Source organism: Gorilla gorilla, chromosome 14 (genome assembly GCF_029281585.2).
Source record: "Gorilla gorilla gorilla isolate KB3781 chromosome 14, NHGRI_mGorGor1-v2.1_pri, whole genome shotgun sequence".
In the NCBI taxonomy this organism is placed as follows: Eukaryota; Metazoa; Chordata; class Mammalia; order Primates; family Hominidae; genus Gorilla; species Gorilla gorilla.
Genome location: NC_073238.2, coordinates 110,029,603 through 110,043,059, shown reverse-complemented (window position 1 = coordinate 110,043,059; position 13,457 = coordinate 110,029,603). Strand labels below are relative to the sequence as shown.

The 13,457-nt window shown below is 49.9% G+C and overlaps 1 protein-coding gene across 3 annotated transcripts in view; it reads left to right on the top strand.

The window, feature by feature from the left end:
* Positions 1-4,762: 4,762 nt before the first annotated feature.
* The window catches only part of ABCC4 (ATP binding cassette subfamily C member 4 (PEL blood group)), a 283,972-nt gene continuing 275,277 nt past the window's right edge, over positions 4,763-13,457 (top strand). The window contains exon 1 of one of the 3 annotated variants that reach the window (XM_055360589.2): positions 4,763-5,003. In XM_055360589.2, coding sequence (XP_055216564.1) covers positions 4,930-5,003 — 74 coding nt within the window. In that variant the 5' untranslated portion in view covers positions 4,763-4,929. The remainder of the gene's footprint in view (positions 5,004-13,457) is intronic. The other 2 variants (XM_055360590.2, XM_055360591.2) reach the window with 2 other exon arrangements.

Sequence of the window (13,457 nt, the reverse complement as noted above, 5' to 3'; positions counted from 1 at the left end):
GCAGATCACTTGAGCTCAGGAGTTTGAGACCAGCCTGGGCAACACAGCAAAACCCCCTCTCTACCAAAAAAATACAAAAGTTAGCTGGGCATGGTGGTGCGTGCCTGTAGTTCCAGCTGCTTGGGAGGCTGACATGGTAGGATGGACTTGAGCCCAGGAGGTTGTAGTGAGCCAAGATTGCACCACTGCACTCCAGCCTGGGTGAGAGCTAGACCCTGTTTCAAAAACAAACAAACAAACAAACAAAAAAGAAGACATCTTCCTCGTCTTTGCAGGCTCATTCCCTGGCCTAGCTGTCATGTATCCAGAAGGCATTCACTAAAGATTTATTGAATGAATGGGAAAAAAACCCCCATCCTTTAATTTGTATATTGCCTTCAGAGTGTATTCACAAGTTGTGAGACTCACAATAATCCTGTGAAGAAGGAAGAGTGGGGATTCTGATCCCTATTTTGTTTTTACATGTATTTTTATGTTTTTAGAGACAGGGTCTCTCACTCTGTCTCCCAGGTTGGAGTACAGTCATGCAATCAGAGCTCACTGCAGCCTCAAACTCCTAGGCTCAGGTGATCCTCCCATCTTACCCTCCCGAGTAGCTAGGACTACAGGTGTGTGCCACCATGCCTGGCTAATTTAAAAAACATTATTATTATTATTATTATTATTTATTTATTTTTTTTGTAGAGACGGTGTCACATCACATTGCCCAGGCTGCTCTCGAACTCCTGGCTTCAAGTGATGCTCCTGCCTTGGGCTCCCAAAATGTTGAAATTATAGGTGTAAGCTACCATGCCCTGCCTGACCCCATTTTATTGTTGTTTTTTTTTGAGATGGAGTCTAGCTCTGTTACCTAGGCTGGAGTGCAGCAGCGCGCTCTTGGCTCATGGCTCACTGCAACCTCTGCAGCCCAGGTTCAAGCAATTCTCCTGCCTTAGCGTCTCAAGTAGCTGGGACTACAGGTGCATGCCACCAAGCCTGGCTAATTTTTATCTTTTTTTTTTTTTTTTGACACAGAATCTCACTCTGTTGCCAGGCTGGAGTGCAGTGGCATGATCTCGGCTCACTGCAACCTCCGACTCCCTGGTTCAAGCAATTCTCCTGCCTCAGTCTTGCAGGTAGCTGGGATTACAGGCACATGCCACCATGCCCAGATAATTTTTGTATTTTTAGTAGAGACAGGGTTTTGCCATGTTGGCGAGGCTGGTTTCTAACTCCTGACCTCAGGTGATCTGTCTGCCTCTGCCTCCCAAAGTGCTGGGATAACAGGCATGAGCCACTGCGCCTGCCCCTGACCCCATTTTAGACCTGAGAAAAATAAGGGTCAGCAAGGTTAGGTAACAAGTGAAAAGATATAAAGCCCTGGCCCCTTGGTTCCATATCCACTCCTCTCTGCAGTCAGACACTGCTCTATAGTATCTCTTCCAAATACCACATTGTTAATGTTCAGAAAAGAATGTTAAGAAGTTCCAAAAGATCTTAATTAAGAAAAAAATAAGCCTCTGCAGGAGCCGAAGGGACTGAGCACTTTGGCAGTTTGGAGATGGCTAATTACGGTTCTTACACAGTTGTTGCGGGTAGGGAGAGCATTCTGGGACAGTCTGACAGAGGAAGTCACTAGACTTCTAACTTTAGTAAACAGGTTCTCTAGCTTGGAAGTAGAACTGGTAGCTCAGCATTTACTGGGCTAGAAAACTTAGGAAGTTTCAAAGGGCACTGTAAATCAGGTGAAGGCTGACTATTTTGGTTTATAGCTTATATTATCTGAGAAAGAGCTATCAGAAAGGTAGGTTATTGAATGATCATAGCTTTCCCACAGTAGTCAACTTAAAATATTGTGTTCCTTTTTGTGACAGAAATTCTGAAACATGAGCTGGTATGCTGGCGAGTGCCTACAATCCCAGGTACTTGGAGGGGTTGAGGCAGGAGCATCCCTTGGGCCCAGCAGCTTGAGTCCAGCCTGGGCAACATAGTGAGACCCCATCTCCAAAAAGAAAACCATTCTCAAACATGCATGAAATGTAAGAAAATAAACCCCTATGACACATCATTTGGCTTCAAAAATTATCAATATTTTGCCATTCTTATGTGCTTGACTTTTTTTTTTTTTTTTTTTGAGACAGTCTCACTCTTTAGCCCAGGCTGGAGGGCAGTGGTGTGATCATAGCCTACTGCAGCCTCCAACTCCCGGGCTTAAGCAATCCTCCCACCTGAACCTCCAGCTGGGACTACAGACTCACACCACCACACCCATCATATTTTTACATTTTTAGTAGAGATGAGGTCTCCCTTTGTTGCCCAGGCTGGTCTAGAACTCCTGGGCTCAAGCAATCCTCCCACCTGAGCCTCCAGGGTACATGGGACTACAGACTTACTCCACCATGCCCATCTAATTCTCACATTTTTAGTGGAGATGAGGTCTCCCTATGTTGCCCAGGCTGGTCTAGAACTCCCGGGCTAAAGCAATCCTCCTGTCTCCACCTCTCAAAGTGCTGGGATTATGGGCTTGTACAGCCTGGAGTGCAGTGGCACCTTCTTTTTTTTTTTTTTTGAGACGGAGTTTCACTCTTGTTGCCAGGCTGGAGTGCAGTGGCATGATCTCGGCTCACTGCAACCTCCGCCTCCTGGGTTCAAGTGATTCTTCTGCCTGAGGTTCCCGAGTAGCTGGGATTACAGGCATCCACCACCACACCCAGATAATTTTTTGTATTTTTAGTAGAGATGGGGTTTCACCATGTTGGCGAGGCTGGTCTCGAACTCCTGACCTCAGGTGATCCACCTGCCTCGGCCTCCCAGAGTGCTAGGATTATAGGCGTGAGCCATTGTGCCCAGCCCGGTGGGCACCTTCTTAACTCCTTGTAGCCTGGAACTCCTGGGCTAAACCATCCTCCTGTCTCAGCCTCCCGAGTAGCTGGGACTACAAGGATACACCACCACACCTGGGCTAATTTTTAAAACTTTTGGTAGAGACAGGCCTCACTATGCTGGCTAGCCTGTGCTTGACTTTTAAATATGTGTTTGTGTAAGGCTTTCTTTAAAAGCTATTAATTATACTATTTTAGCAAATATACATGGGAAATTATCAAGGAACAATAAAATGATCTTGTTCCAAGCACCATGAACTTGGAGCCTTTCATTTTTTGTCATTCAGGGTGGATATGAAGAGCAGCTGCTGACCTTGGTAAGGTAGCCACAGAAATGACTGAAGACTTAGAGGTGGGAGTCCAAAAGCTTGGAACAAGACTTTGTTCATTCATTCCTACAGCCATTCAACCAGCATATTCCGGGCACTTCTCATGCACACTGGCCATGCACCAGGGAGACAGGCCATGCTCAGACACAGGCTTATTGCAAATCATGTTTTATCCTTTTTTGGCTCTAAGAGTGGACAAGTTCTGCCTTTCAGCTTCACCTTCTTCATCTATAAAATAAGGATAACCTTGAATGGGGCACTGATAGAATTAAAAGTGAGATAATTGGTCGGGCGTGGTGGTACATGCCTGTAATCCTAGCACTTTGGGAGGCCATGGTGGGAGGATCACTTGAGCCTAGGAGTTTGAGACCAGCATGGGCAACAAAGTGAGAAATTATCAAGGAAAAATAAAGGTCTTATTACAAAGAAAACCAAATTCTCAGACATGCATGAAATATGAAGAAAATAAACCCACATGACACATCATCTGGCTTCAAAAATTACCAATGTTTGAACTTGGAGCCTTTGATTTTGATTTTTGCATCTCTACAAAAATTACAAAATATGAGCTGGGTGTGGTGGCGGGTGCCTGTAGTCCTAGCTTCTTAAACTGAGTTGGGAGGATTGCTTGAGCCCTGGGAGGTCGAGGGTGCAATGAGCCATAATCGTGCCACTGTGTGTGAGACTGCCCCCCCCCCCCCCACACACACACTAGTGAGGCTACGCACTCAGAAATGCACATAAACATCACTGGTCTTCTGGAACCCGCGTGTCGTTTGCCACTGTTATCTGTTAGGCTTTAGGGCTTGACGACAGAAATCATAAGGCAGTCTCTCTTTCCTCTTATATTCCTTTCCCAATCTAAGAGGGCAGCAAAAAGCTCAGAGGTCCACCGTAGCATGCAACATGTGAGATGCCGAAAGCCCGCCCCCATCGACGACAGCATTCATCCATCTCCCAAATTCATCTGGGTCCTACTCTCGAGTTACCCGGCTTTCTTGAGGTCTTGCAGCTTTACAAGGATAATCTGTGGCTAAACTTTGCTGTCGTCCAAGGTCAAATGTTTGGCTCACAGGTTGGAGAGCCTCCCATGGCACCCCCGTTTGGTCCTGATAAGGGAAAGGCGCCAGGGGGCGGGCTGCTAGAGCACGAGGCAGCTGTCTCCCAGTCTTCCCAAACCCGTGGCCGAGGGGGCGTTTCTGCGGCGCAGGGGCGGGCACAGCCGACACCTCCCTGCTCCACCTTCTGTGTCGGCGCCTAGACTCGGATAGTGAATTTCGGAAAGTTTCACTCGGGTTAGTGCACGTGGGCACCTCCGGACCCGGCCTCCTTGCCGCGCGCTCTGCTACCCTCTCCATCCAGCGGCGCAGGCGGCCCTCGCCTCACCCCTGGGCGTAGCTCTGGGTTCCCTTTGGCGCCGCCAGCTTCGCCTCCTCCCGCCGCGTCTCCTCCCGCCGCGTCACTCGTCGGTCCTGGCCGCGCTCGCACGCGGTGCGCGGCTCCCGGGCTCCAGGCGGCGGCGCGTAGCGGGCGCCCCCGAGGCGGCGGGACTGAGAGGCGGGGACGGGGCGTGCCGCCGGCGCCCGGCTCCCGGAAGCGGCTGCTTCACAGGCTCCAGCCGAGCGGACAGGCGTGGCGGCCGGAGCCCCAGCATCCCTGCTTGCGGTCCAGGAGCGGAGCCCGCGGCCACCGCCGCCTGATCAGCGCGACCCCGGCCCGCGCCCGCCCCGCCCGGCAAGATGCTGCCCGTGTACCAGGAGGTGAAGCCCAACCCGCTGCAGGACGCGAACCTCTGCTCACGCGTGTTCTTCTGGTGAGTGTCCCCGCCCGAAACAGGTCACCCTGCAGCCGCTGGCGCCGCGGACGCACTCTCCCGGGGCCGCGCCCGTTGCTGCCCAAGCCTTCTGCGGCTGGGGGCGAGGGGAGCGCTTTCCTACGCCACGCGGTCCACGCCGGGGCTTTCTGCTGCGGGTGGCGCCGCCCCCACGCCGACCGCGTGGTCCCTGCCTGCGCCCCAGTGCGCGGCGCAGGGGGACGCGGGGACGCGGGGCCAGCGGCTTTGCTACTGGAGGCCCTGCGGGCCCTTAGGGCTCGGGGGAGGAGGAGCAGGAGGTGGGGAGGCGGGGAACCCAGGCTGCCGAAAGGGGGAGTCTCTCGCCCAGCGGGAGAAGCGACTGCACCCCTTACACGCCCACACTTGGCTGGCTCCCGCCTCCTGCTCCGGGACTCGCAGTCTCCTGAACTCAAACGCACCTTTTCCTTTCTTTTTAAGTAAGCAGCTTACGAACAGCTTCCTTTATCTAATCTCAGCCAAAGCCTAATTAGTGTCCTGGACCTATGCCATCTCCCAATAGTGTCCCCACCCCTTCCGATATTCCTTACGAGACAGCTCGATCCAACTCCACGTCCCGTTGTGCCTCTCTGTGTCCCGGTGTCTCTGTATCTTTTGTCTCAGTGACCAGGGCTCTCCTTTTGCCTCTTTGTGGGAATCTCACTGTGTGTCCATGTGGGTCGTGGTACCTAGTTATGGCAAGTTTCATGTGGGTAAAATAACACTATTATTATTTTTCATTTATGAATGGGGACCCTGTTCTTGAACAAGATTTTCCAGGATTTGCTTTTAACTGGGACATGCACCGCCACGACTGGAGTCTGTCTTTGACCAGCTTCTTTCCCCTGTTTCCAATACTTTCACTTCCACGTAGGAGGACTGCTCGGAGGTGGGGTCCCTGGAATCGCTAACCTTCAGAGAAGTGATCCATGGTCTTGATGCAGGTGGTTCCTACCAGGAGTTCTACCTTTTTAAAACCACCCCAGGGCTCCTGAGCTGGGAGGGCCCACAGCCCTACCCATTTTGTGCAAGGAAACAAGCGGAGAAAGACTAGGGTGACAGTAGTACCTAAAATTTCCATCTTGGCCTGGCGCGGTGGCTCACGCCTGTATCCCTGCACTTTGGGAGGCAGAGGTGGGTGGATCACGAGGTCAGGAGTTCGAGACCAGCCTGGCCAACATGGTGAAACCCCGTCTCTACTAAAAATACAAAAATTAGCCGGGTGTGGTGGAGCACGCCTGTAATCCCAGCTACTCAGGAGGCTGAGGCAGGAGAATTGCTTGAACCCAGTAGGCGGAGGTTGCAGTGAGCTGAGATCCGCCACTGTACTCCAGCCTGGGTGACAGAGTGAGACTCCGTCTTGGGGGAGTGGCGGGTGTGTGGGGGGGAATTCCGTCTGCTAACTACATAAGCCTGAACCTTTGAAGGGCTTCAATCTCACTTGGTTGATTATTAGATCTTCTGTTTCTTGACCTCTGCCGCCTCATCTTTCCCACATGTTGATATTGCCTTTTATTATGGGACAACCTAGGGTGGGGGTCTCCAATTTTTTGGGTTCCCTGGGCCACACTGGAAGAATTGTCTTGGGCCATACGTAAAATACACTAACACTAATCATACACTAACACTAATGATAGCTGATGAACTAAAAAAAAAAAATCGCAAAAAAAAATCTGATGTTTTAAGAAAGCTTACGAATTTGGGTTTTAAGAAAGCTTACGAATTTGGCAGCCCATGGGCCTCAGGTTGGACAAGCTTGACCTGGGGGATTCCAAGAGGATGAGTCGCTTACTCTTGTTTCGATTGTGGTACACTCAGTGGGTGTAGGAACTTCTCTTGGTTGTTTGGCGGCCTTTCTCTTAAGGAGAGGGGCACGTGGAGGAGGAAGGAATATGGGTGTGGTTTCTGCAAATAATAACTTGAAGTAGACAAATGGTCTCCTCAACTTCAGGCAGGGCAAGGAACTTTTTTTTTTTTTTTTTTTGAGACAGGATCTTGCTTTGTGCAAGCTGTGACCCAGGCTGGAGGGCAGTGACACATTCATAGCTTGCTGCAGCCTCCAACTCCTGGGCCGAAGCAATCCTCCTGCCTCAGCCTCCTGAGTAGCTGGGGCTCCAGGTGTGTGTCACCATGCCCGGATAATAAAAAAAAATTTTTTTTTTGTAGAGATAGGGCTCTCTATGTTGTTGCTCAGGCTGGTCTTGAACTCCTGGGCTCAAGTGTTCCTCCCGCTTCGGCCACCCAAAGTCTGGGATTACAGATGTGACTCCTGCCTCCTTATATTTTTCTCCCCCTGCATTTTCAAAATGTAGGTGGCAGGGAAATAGGAAGTGATGCGCTCCCATTGATGACTTGAGTAGGTGTTCATTTCCGGTTTCCCTGATGGAAGGGAAGGAGCTAGTAGACCTCTGTTTTACTCTGAGGACACTTAAGCTGAGAGTGGTTAAGTTGTCTGGACTCACACAGCAATCAAGTGTCAGAGCAGGCTCCAAAGCTGGGCAGACTGGCTCCCCAGCCTCTTTGGAGCTGCTGTACTGAGCTGCTTCCAGTTCAGGTGCTTGTCGGAAATGCATGGAGAAGGCGCTCCCTGTTCTGGAAGGCTAGAGTTTCTCAAGGGAAATTCTTAAAGTACCTGCAGTTGGAGATGATGCATGTGTAACAACTATTAGTGTGCTTTAGGGCAGCTGTTCTCAAAGCATAGCACTCAGAGCAGCAGCATCAGCATCATTTGGGAGATTGTAAGAGATGCAGATTCTCCAGCATCCACTCTGGACTGATTCAGTAAAACTGGAAACACTGGGTGTGTGGGTGGGGGTGGTGAGGTTTCAAGTGCTCCAGGTGATCCTGATTTGAGGAGCTTACTGCTTCCAGCTACTCCTTTCATTGGAGTATTATTACAGTATTATGCTTTTCTTTATTTTTAATTGTTAAAATTTCTTTATTTCTTTTTTTTGAGACGGAGTCTTTCTCTGTCGCTCAGCTCTGTCACCCAGGCTGGAGTGCAGTGGTGCAATCTCTGCTCACTGCAACCTCTGCCTCCTGGGTTCAAGTGATTCTCCTGCCCCAGTCTCTCAAGTAGCTGGGACTATAGGCGTGCACCCTCACACCCAGCTAATTTTTGTATTTTTGGTAGAGATGGGGTTTCACCATGTTGGCCAGGCTGGTCTTGAACTCCTGACCTCAGGTGATCTGCCCGCCTTGGCCTCCAAAAATGCTGGGATTACAGGCATGAGCCACTGTGCCTGGGCCAGTTTGAGGGATTTTAAAGTCTGAGGCCTCATAGTGAGAAAATCATCATCATCATCATCTGAGGAATGCGGAGTCCTTTTAAATTATCAGGCCCAGAGAGACATTAAAATGACACAGCAGTCACCTTGTACTTCCCACCCCCTTGAGCTATTTACTTATCACTCGAAAGTACTTCATATTGCCACATAGCTACAGATTAACCTAACAGTGCCCCAAGGACACTGTAATCCACAGCTCAGGAGTTTGAGCTCCAGCGATCTGCCTGCCTCGGCCTCCCAAAGTGCTGGGATTACAGGCGTGAACCACCACACTGGGCCTGTAGTAAATTCTTGAGTTATATTTTGTGCCTTAGCCTCCTGCTTTTAGGTTAGTATTTGTGTACCCTTCCCACTGCCAGTGGAAAGCTGAAATGAGCCCATCCAGGAAGTGGCTGCCTGGAGACAGGGCCCAACTTGTAGGGAAAAACTGCTTTTTCACCTTCTTGTGAGTGTTTGCTTTTCTTCTCAAATATCATCTGCTTTCTGAACTTGTGAACTGGCAGCTGCCTACCTAAATGATGCCAATAACTGGCTTACTGACTTTTATACAAAGTATGTTCCCGGGATTTTGGTGTATTTATAGCATAATTTGGACTTGGAGTCTAAAAGGAGTCATGCATTATGGCTGTTGGCAATTGTGGATTTTTAAAGGTAGTATTTTCACCTATTTCTTTCTTTTTTCTTTTTTTATGAGACAGAGTTTTAGCTCTGTTGCCAGGCTGGCCGTGGTGTGATCTTGGCTCACTGCAACCTCCGCCTCCAGGGTTCAAGTGATTCTCCTGCTTCAGACTCCCAAGTAGCTGGGATTACAAGCACCCACCACCATGCCCGGCTAATTTTCGTGTTTTTAGTAGAGACAGGGTTTCACCATGTTGGCCAGGCTGGTCTCAAACTCCTGACCTCAGGTGATACACCTGCCTCGGCCTCCCAAAGTGCTGGGATTACAGGTGTGAGCCACTGTGCCTGGCCTTCCATTTTCTTTTAGCTATTGTTTCATTTCTAACAATAAAGGCAGCTAGAATTTCTTTTGGTATTTGATATGAGATAGTCCCCATTTTTTCCCCAAACAGCTCGTTTTCCCCATTATCATTTATTGAATAATTCCTCCTCTTTCCCGTTAGTGGAAATAAGTGGCATAGCCTATGAACTGTGGCCAGCTGGGCACAAGATGGGTCAATCCCTGAGACTCTCCTAGGAATTGTCCTGCTGCCCCCTGGTGTCCGGCAGGCACTTTGCATTCCTCTGCCCACACCTGATCCAGAGGTGATCTGGGGTCAGCAGCAGGGTGGAGGCTAACAACGAAGGACTTTTCCCTAAATATGGGCATTGAGAGGGATCTCCAGATGCATCTGGCCCACAGAGAGTGGTTAAATCCTTGCTCCCCTGTTGCTGGCCGTATCTCAGTGGGTGAAGTGTCATCTTGCAAAGCCTGTGCTGCTGTGGAAACTGCCACTGGTGACCAGACAGACTCTCTGGAGACCTGCCCTAGAGAGCTGATGACATGACTATAGAAGCAAACACAAGTGGCTGAGGGCAGGGGATGGCTTAGAGAGGATGGGTGTGTGAGGCCCTCAGTCAATGCATCAAATGTTCAATTTTATATTTTCTTTTTCTATAATAAAAAAAATATTTTTCTTGTAGAGATGAGGTCTCACTATGTTGCCCAGGCTGATCTCAAAATCCTGGGCTCAAGCAGTCCTCCTGCCTTGGTTTTCCCAAGCGTTGGGATTACAGGAATGAGCCACTATTCCTGGCCATTTAATTTTGTGTTTTGTGTGTGTGTGTGTGTTTTGAGACAGGGTCTTGCTCTGTTGCCCAGGTGGGAGTGCAGTGATGCAGTCATGGCTCATTGTAGCCTCAAATTCCTAGGCTTAAGTGATCCTTCCAGCTCAGCCTCCCAAGTAGCTGAGCTACAGGTGCACGCCACCACACCTAGCTAAAGTGTTTTTTTTTTTTTTTTTTTTTTGACGGAGTCTCACTGTCACCCAGGCTGGAGTGCAGTGGTGTGATCTCGGCTCACTGCAACCTCTGCCTCCTGGGTTCAAGTGATTCTCCTGCCTCAGCCTCCCAAGTAGCTGGGACTACAGGTGCCCGCCACTATGCCCAACTAATTTTTTTGTGTGTTTTTAGTAGAGATGGGGTTTCAGTATGTTGGCCAGGCTGGTCTTGAACTCCTGACCTTGTGATCCGCCCTCCTTGGCCTCCCAAAGTGCTGGGATTACAAGCATGAGCCACCGCACCTGGACACCTAGCTAATTTTTTGAGGGGCGGGGGACGGAGTCTTGCTCTGTTGCCCAGTCTGGAGTGCGGTGGCATGATCTTGGGTCACTACAATCTCTGCCTCCCGGGTTCAAGTGATTCTCCTGTCTCAGCCTCCTGAGTAGCTGGGACTACAAGCGCACGCCACCGTGTCCAGCTAATTTTTGTATTTTCAGTAGAGACGGGATTTCATCATGTTGACCAGGATGGTCTTGATCTTCTGACCTCGTGATCTACCCACCTCGGCCTCCCAAAGTGCTGGGATTACGGGGGCGAGCCACTGTGCCTGGCCGGTAATTTTTATTAATACATTTTTGGTAGAGACCAGGTGTTGCTGTGTTGCCCAGGTTGGTCTTAAACTGTTGGCTTCAAGTGATTCTCCCGCCTTGGCCTCCCAAAGTGCTGACATTGCAGGTGTGAGTCACTGTGGCCGGCCAAATAGTAAATTTCTGTGTCTCCAGAATCACAGTCTCTTGGGGTTGAGCATCCTGAAATCTGCATTTTTTAAAGCATTATTTCCTGGGTGATTCAGATGCTGAGATTTGGGAGCCACGTTTCTCAGGTCTTTCTCAGTCTTTGGTGTCCAATTCTACTTGATCGGTGTCTGGGAGGCCAAGGTTACTGCCTTGATCCTCTGCGGTTTAGATTATTCATTTAGCAAACATTTGAGTGCCTTATTTTTATTTTATTTTTTGTTTTTAATTTTTTAATTTTTGAGACGGAGTTTCACTCTTGTTGCCCAAGCCGGAGTGCAGTGGCGCGATCTCGGCTCATTGCAACCTCCGCCTCCCGAGTTCAAGCGATTCTCCTGCCTCAGCCTCCCAAATAGCTGGGACTACAGATATGCGCCACCATGCTCGGCTAATTTTTTGTACTTTTAGGAGAAATGGGGTTTCAACATGTTGTCCAGGCTGGTCTTGAACTCCTGACCTCAGGTGATCCACCCACCTGGGCCTCCCAAAGTGCTGGGATTACAGGTGTGAGCCGCCATGCCCAGCCTGGACTATGTTTTCTACCCCAACCTTGTGGTCAGAGGTGACCATGAAACTGAGACCTGGCCAATAGGAAGTGGTTGCAAAAGGTGTCTCGCTTCCATGCTTGGAACACAGAAACCAGCCCCATGCAACGCCTCTCCAGCTGAATAAAGAGGCCTCCTGGAGAGGAGGAGGACTGAGAGGAGGCCGAGCTGCAAGATGGTGAAAGTCCAGCTAGGAGTAAATGTATGGTGGTGTTCACCACCCTAGATGGCCCAAAAGGGGACTACAGCATGACAATAGGCATGGTCTTGGTTTCTTTTTTTCTTTTTTGAGACGGAGTCTATCTCTGTCTTGCAGGCTAGAGTGCAGTGGCGTGATCTCGGCTCACTGCCACCTCTGCCTCCCGGGTTCAAGCGATTCTCTTGCCTTAGCCTCCTCCCAAGTATCTGGGATTACAGGAGCTGGAAACCACGCCCGGATAATTTTTTATTTATTTATTTTTTTTTGTATTTTTAGTAGAGAAGGGGTTTTGCTGTGTTGGCCAGGCTGGTCTCCAACTCCTGACTTCATGTGATCCACTGCCTCGGCCGGTGATTTTGAATTAAGCCATTGAGAATCAAGGCTTGTTTTCTTCAATAGCTAGCATTATTTGCACGATACAGTGGCTGCCTCCCTCATTGTGTGAGCTCTTTGAGAACAGGAATGGTACTTTATTGTAATGGATTTGCACCTGGCAAGAAAGAAGGCACCCTGCCTTCTTTCATGGTGGCGCATGCCTGTAATCCCAGCTACTTGGGAGACCGAGCAGGAGAATCGCTTTAACCCAGGAGGTGGAGGCTGCAGTGAGCCAAGATTGCACCACTGCACTCCAGCCTGGGCTACAGAATGAGACTCTGTCTCAAAAAAAAAAAAAAAAAAAGCAAAAGAAAACGTAGTCCAGGCTGGGTGCGGTGGATTATGCCTGTAATCCCAGCACTTTGGGAGGCCGAGGCAGGTGGATCACAAGGTCAGGAGTTCAAGACCAGCCTGGCCAACATAATGAAACCCCGTCTCTACTAAAAATACAAAAATTAGCTGGGCATGGTGGCATGCACCTGTAGTCCCAGCTACTCGAGAGGCTGAGGCAGGAGAATCGCTTGAACCCGGGAGGCGGAGGTTGCAGTGAGCCAAGATCACGCCACTGCACTCCAGCCTGGGCAACAGAGCGAGACTCCATCTCAAAAAAACATAGTCCATGTGTCCAGCAGTCGCTGCTGCAGGAGTGTTCATCCTGAACCCGTGTCGGGTGTGCTGGAGTAGAAGTATGGAAGAGCTGTGTCAGGGTGGGGATTTTGTTTTTGTTTTTGTTTTTTGAGATGGAGTCTCTGTCACACAGGCTGGAGTGCAGTGGCACGATCTCGGCTCACTACAACCTCCGCCTCCCGGGCTCAAGCGATTCTCCTGCCGCAGCCTCCCGAGTAGCTGGGATTACAGGTGTGCACCACCAGGCCTGGCTAATTTTTTTTTTTTTTTTGTTAGAGACAGGGTTTTGCCATGTTGGCCAAGATGGAGATCTCTGAGGAGGGGTTTACCTTCCTGTTGGAGCTTGGATGGAGAAGGTGGGAAGTCATCCCTGGCAGGGGATGAGATGTCCAGGTCACAGAACTGCAGATGGAGAAAGTGTTGCCTGAGACGTGTGGCGAATGACCACCCCTCAGTCGCTATGTTGTCCCTGCCAGCCGGTAGCGTTTGTTATACCCAAGGTTGCCCTCCACTCTTTCATCCCAGCAGACGTTCAGACTTTGCTTCTCCCACTTCCAGCCCCTTACTCATGAGTACTTACAGCCCTTTTGTGGCCTGCGACTTAGCTCCTTGTTCCATTTCTGGGTTCCATGACCACTTCCGTGCTGGTCTGTTTCAGGCCTAGTCCCTGT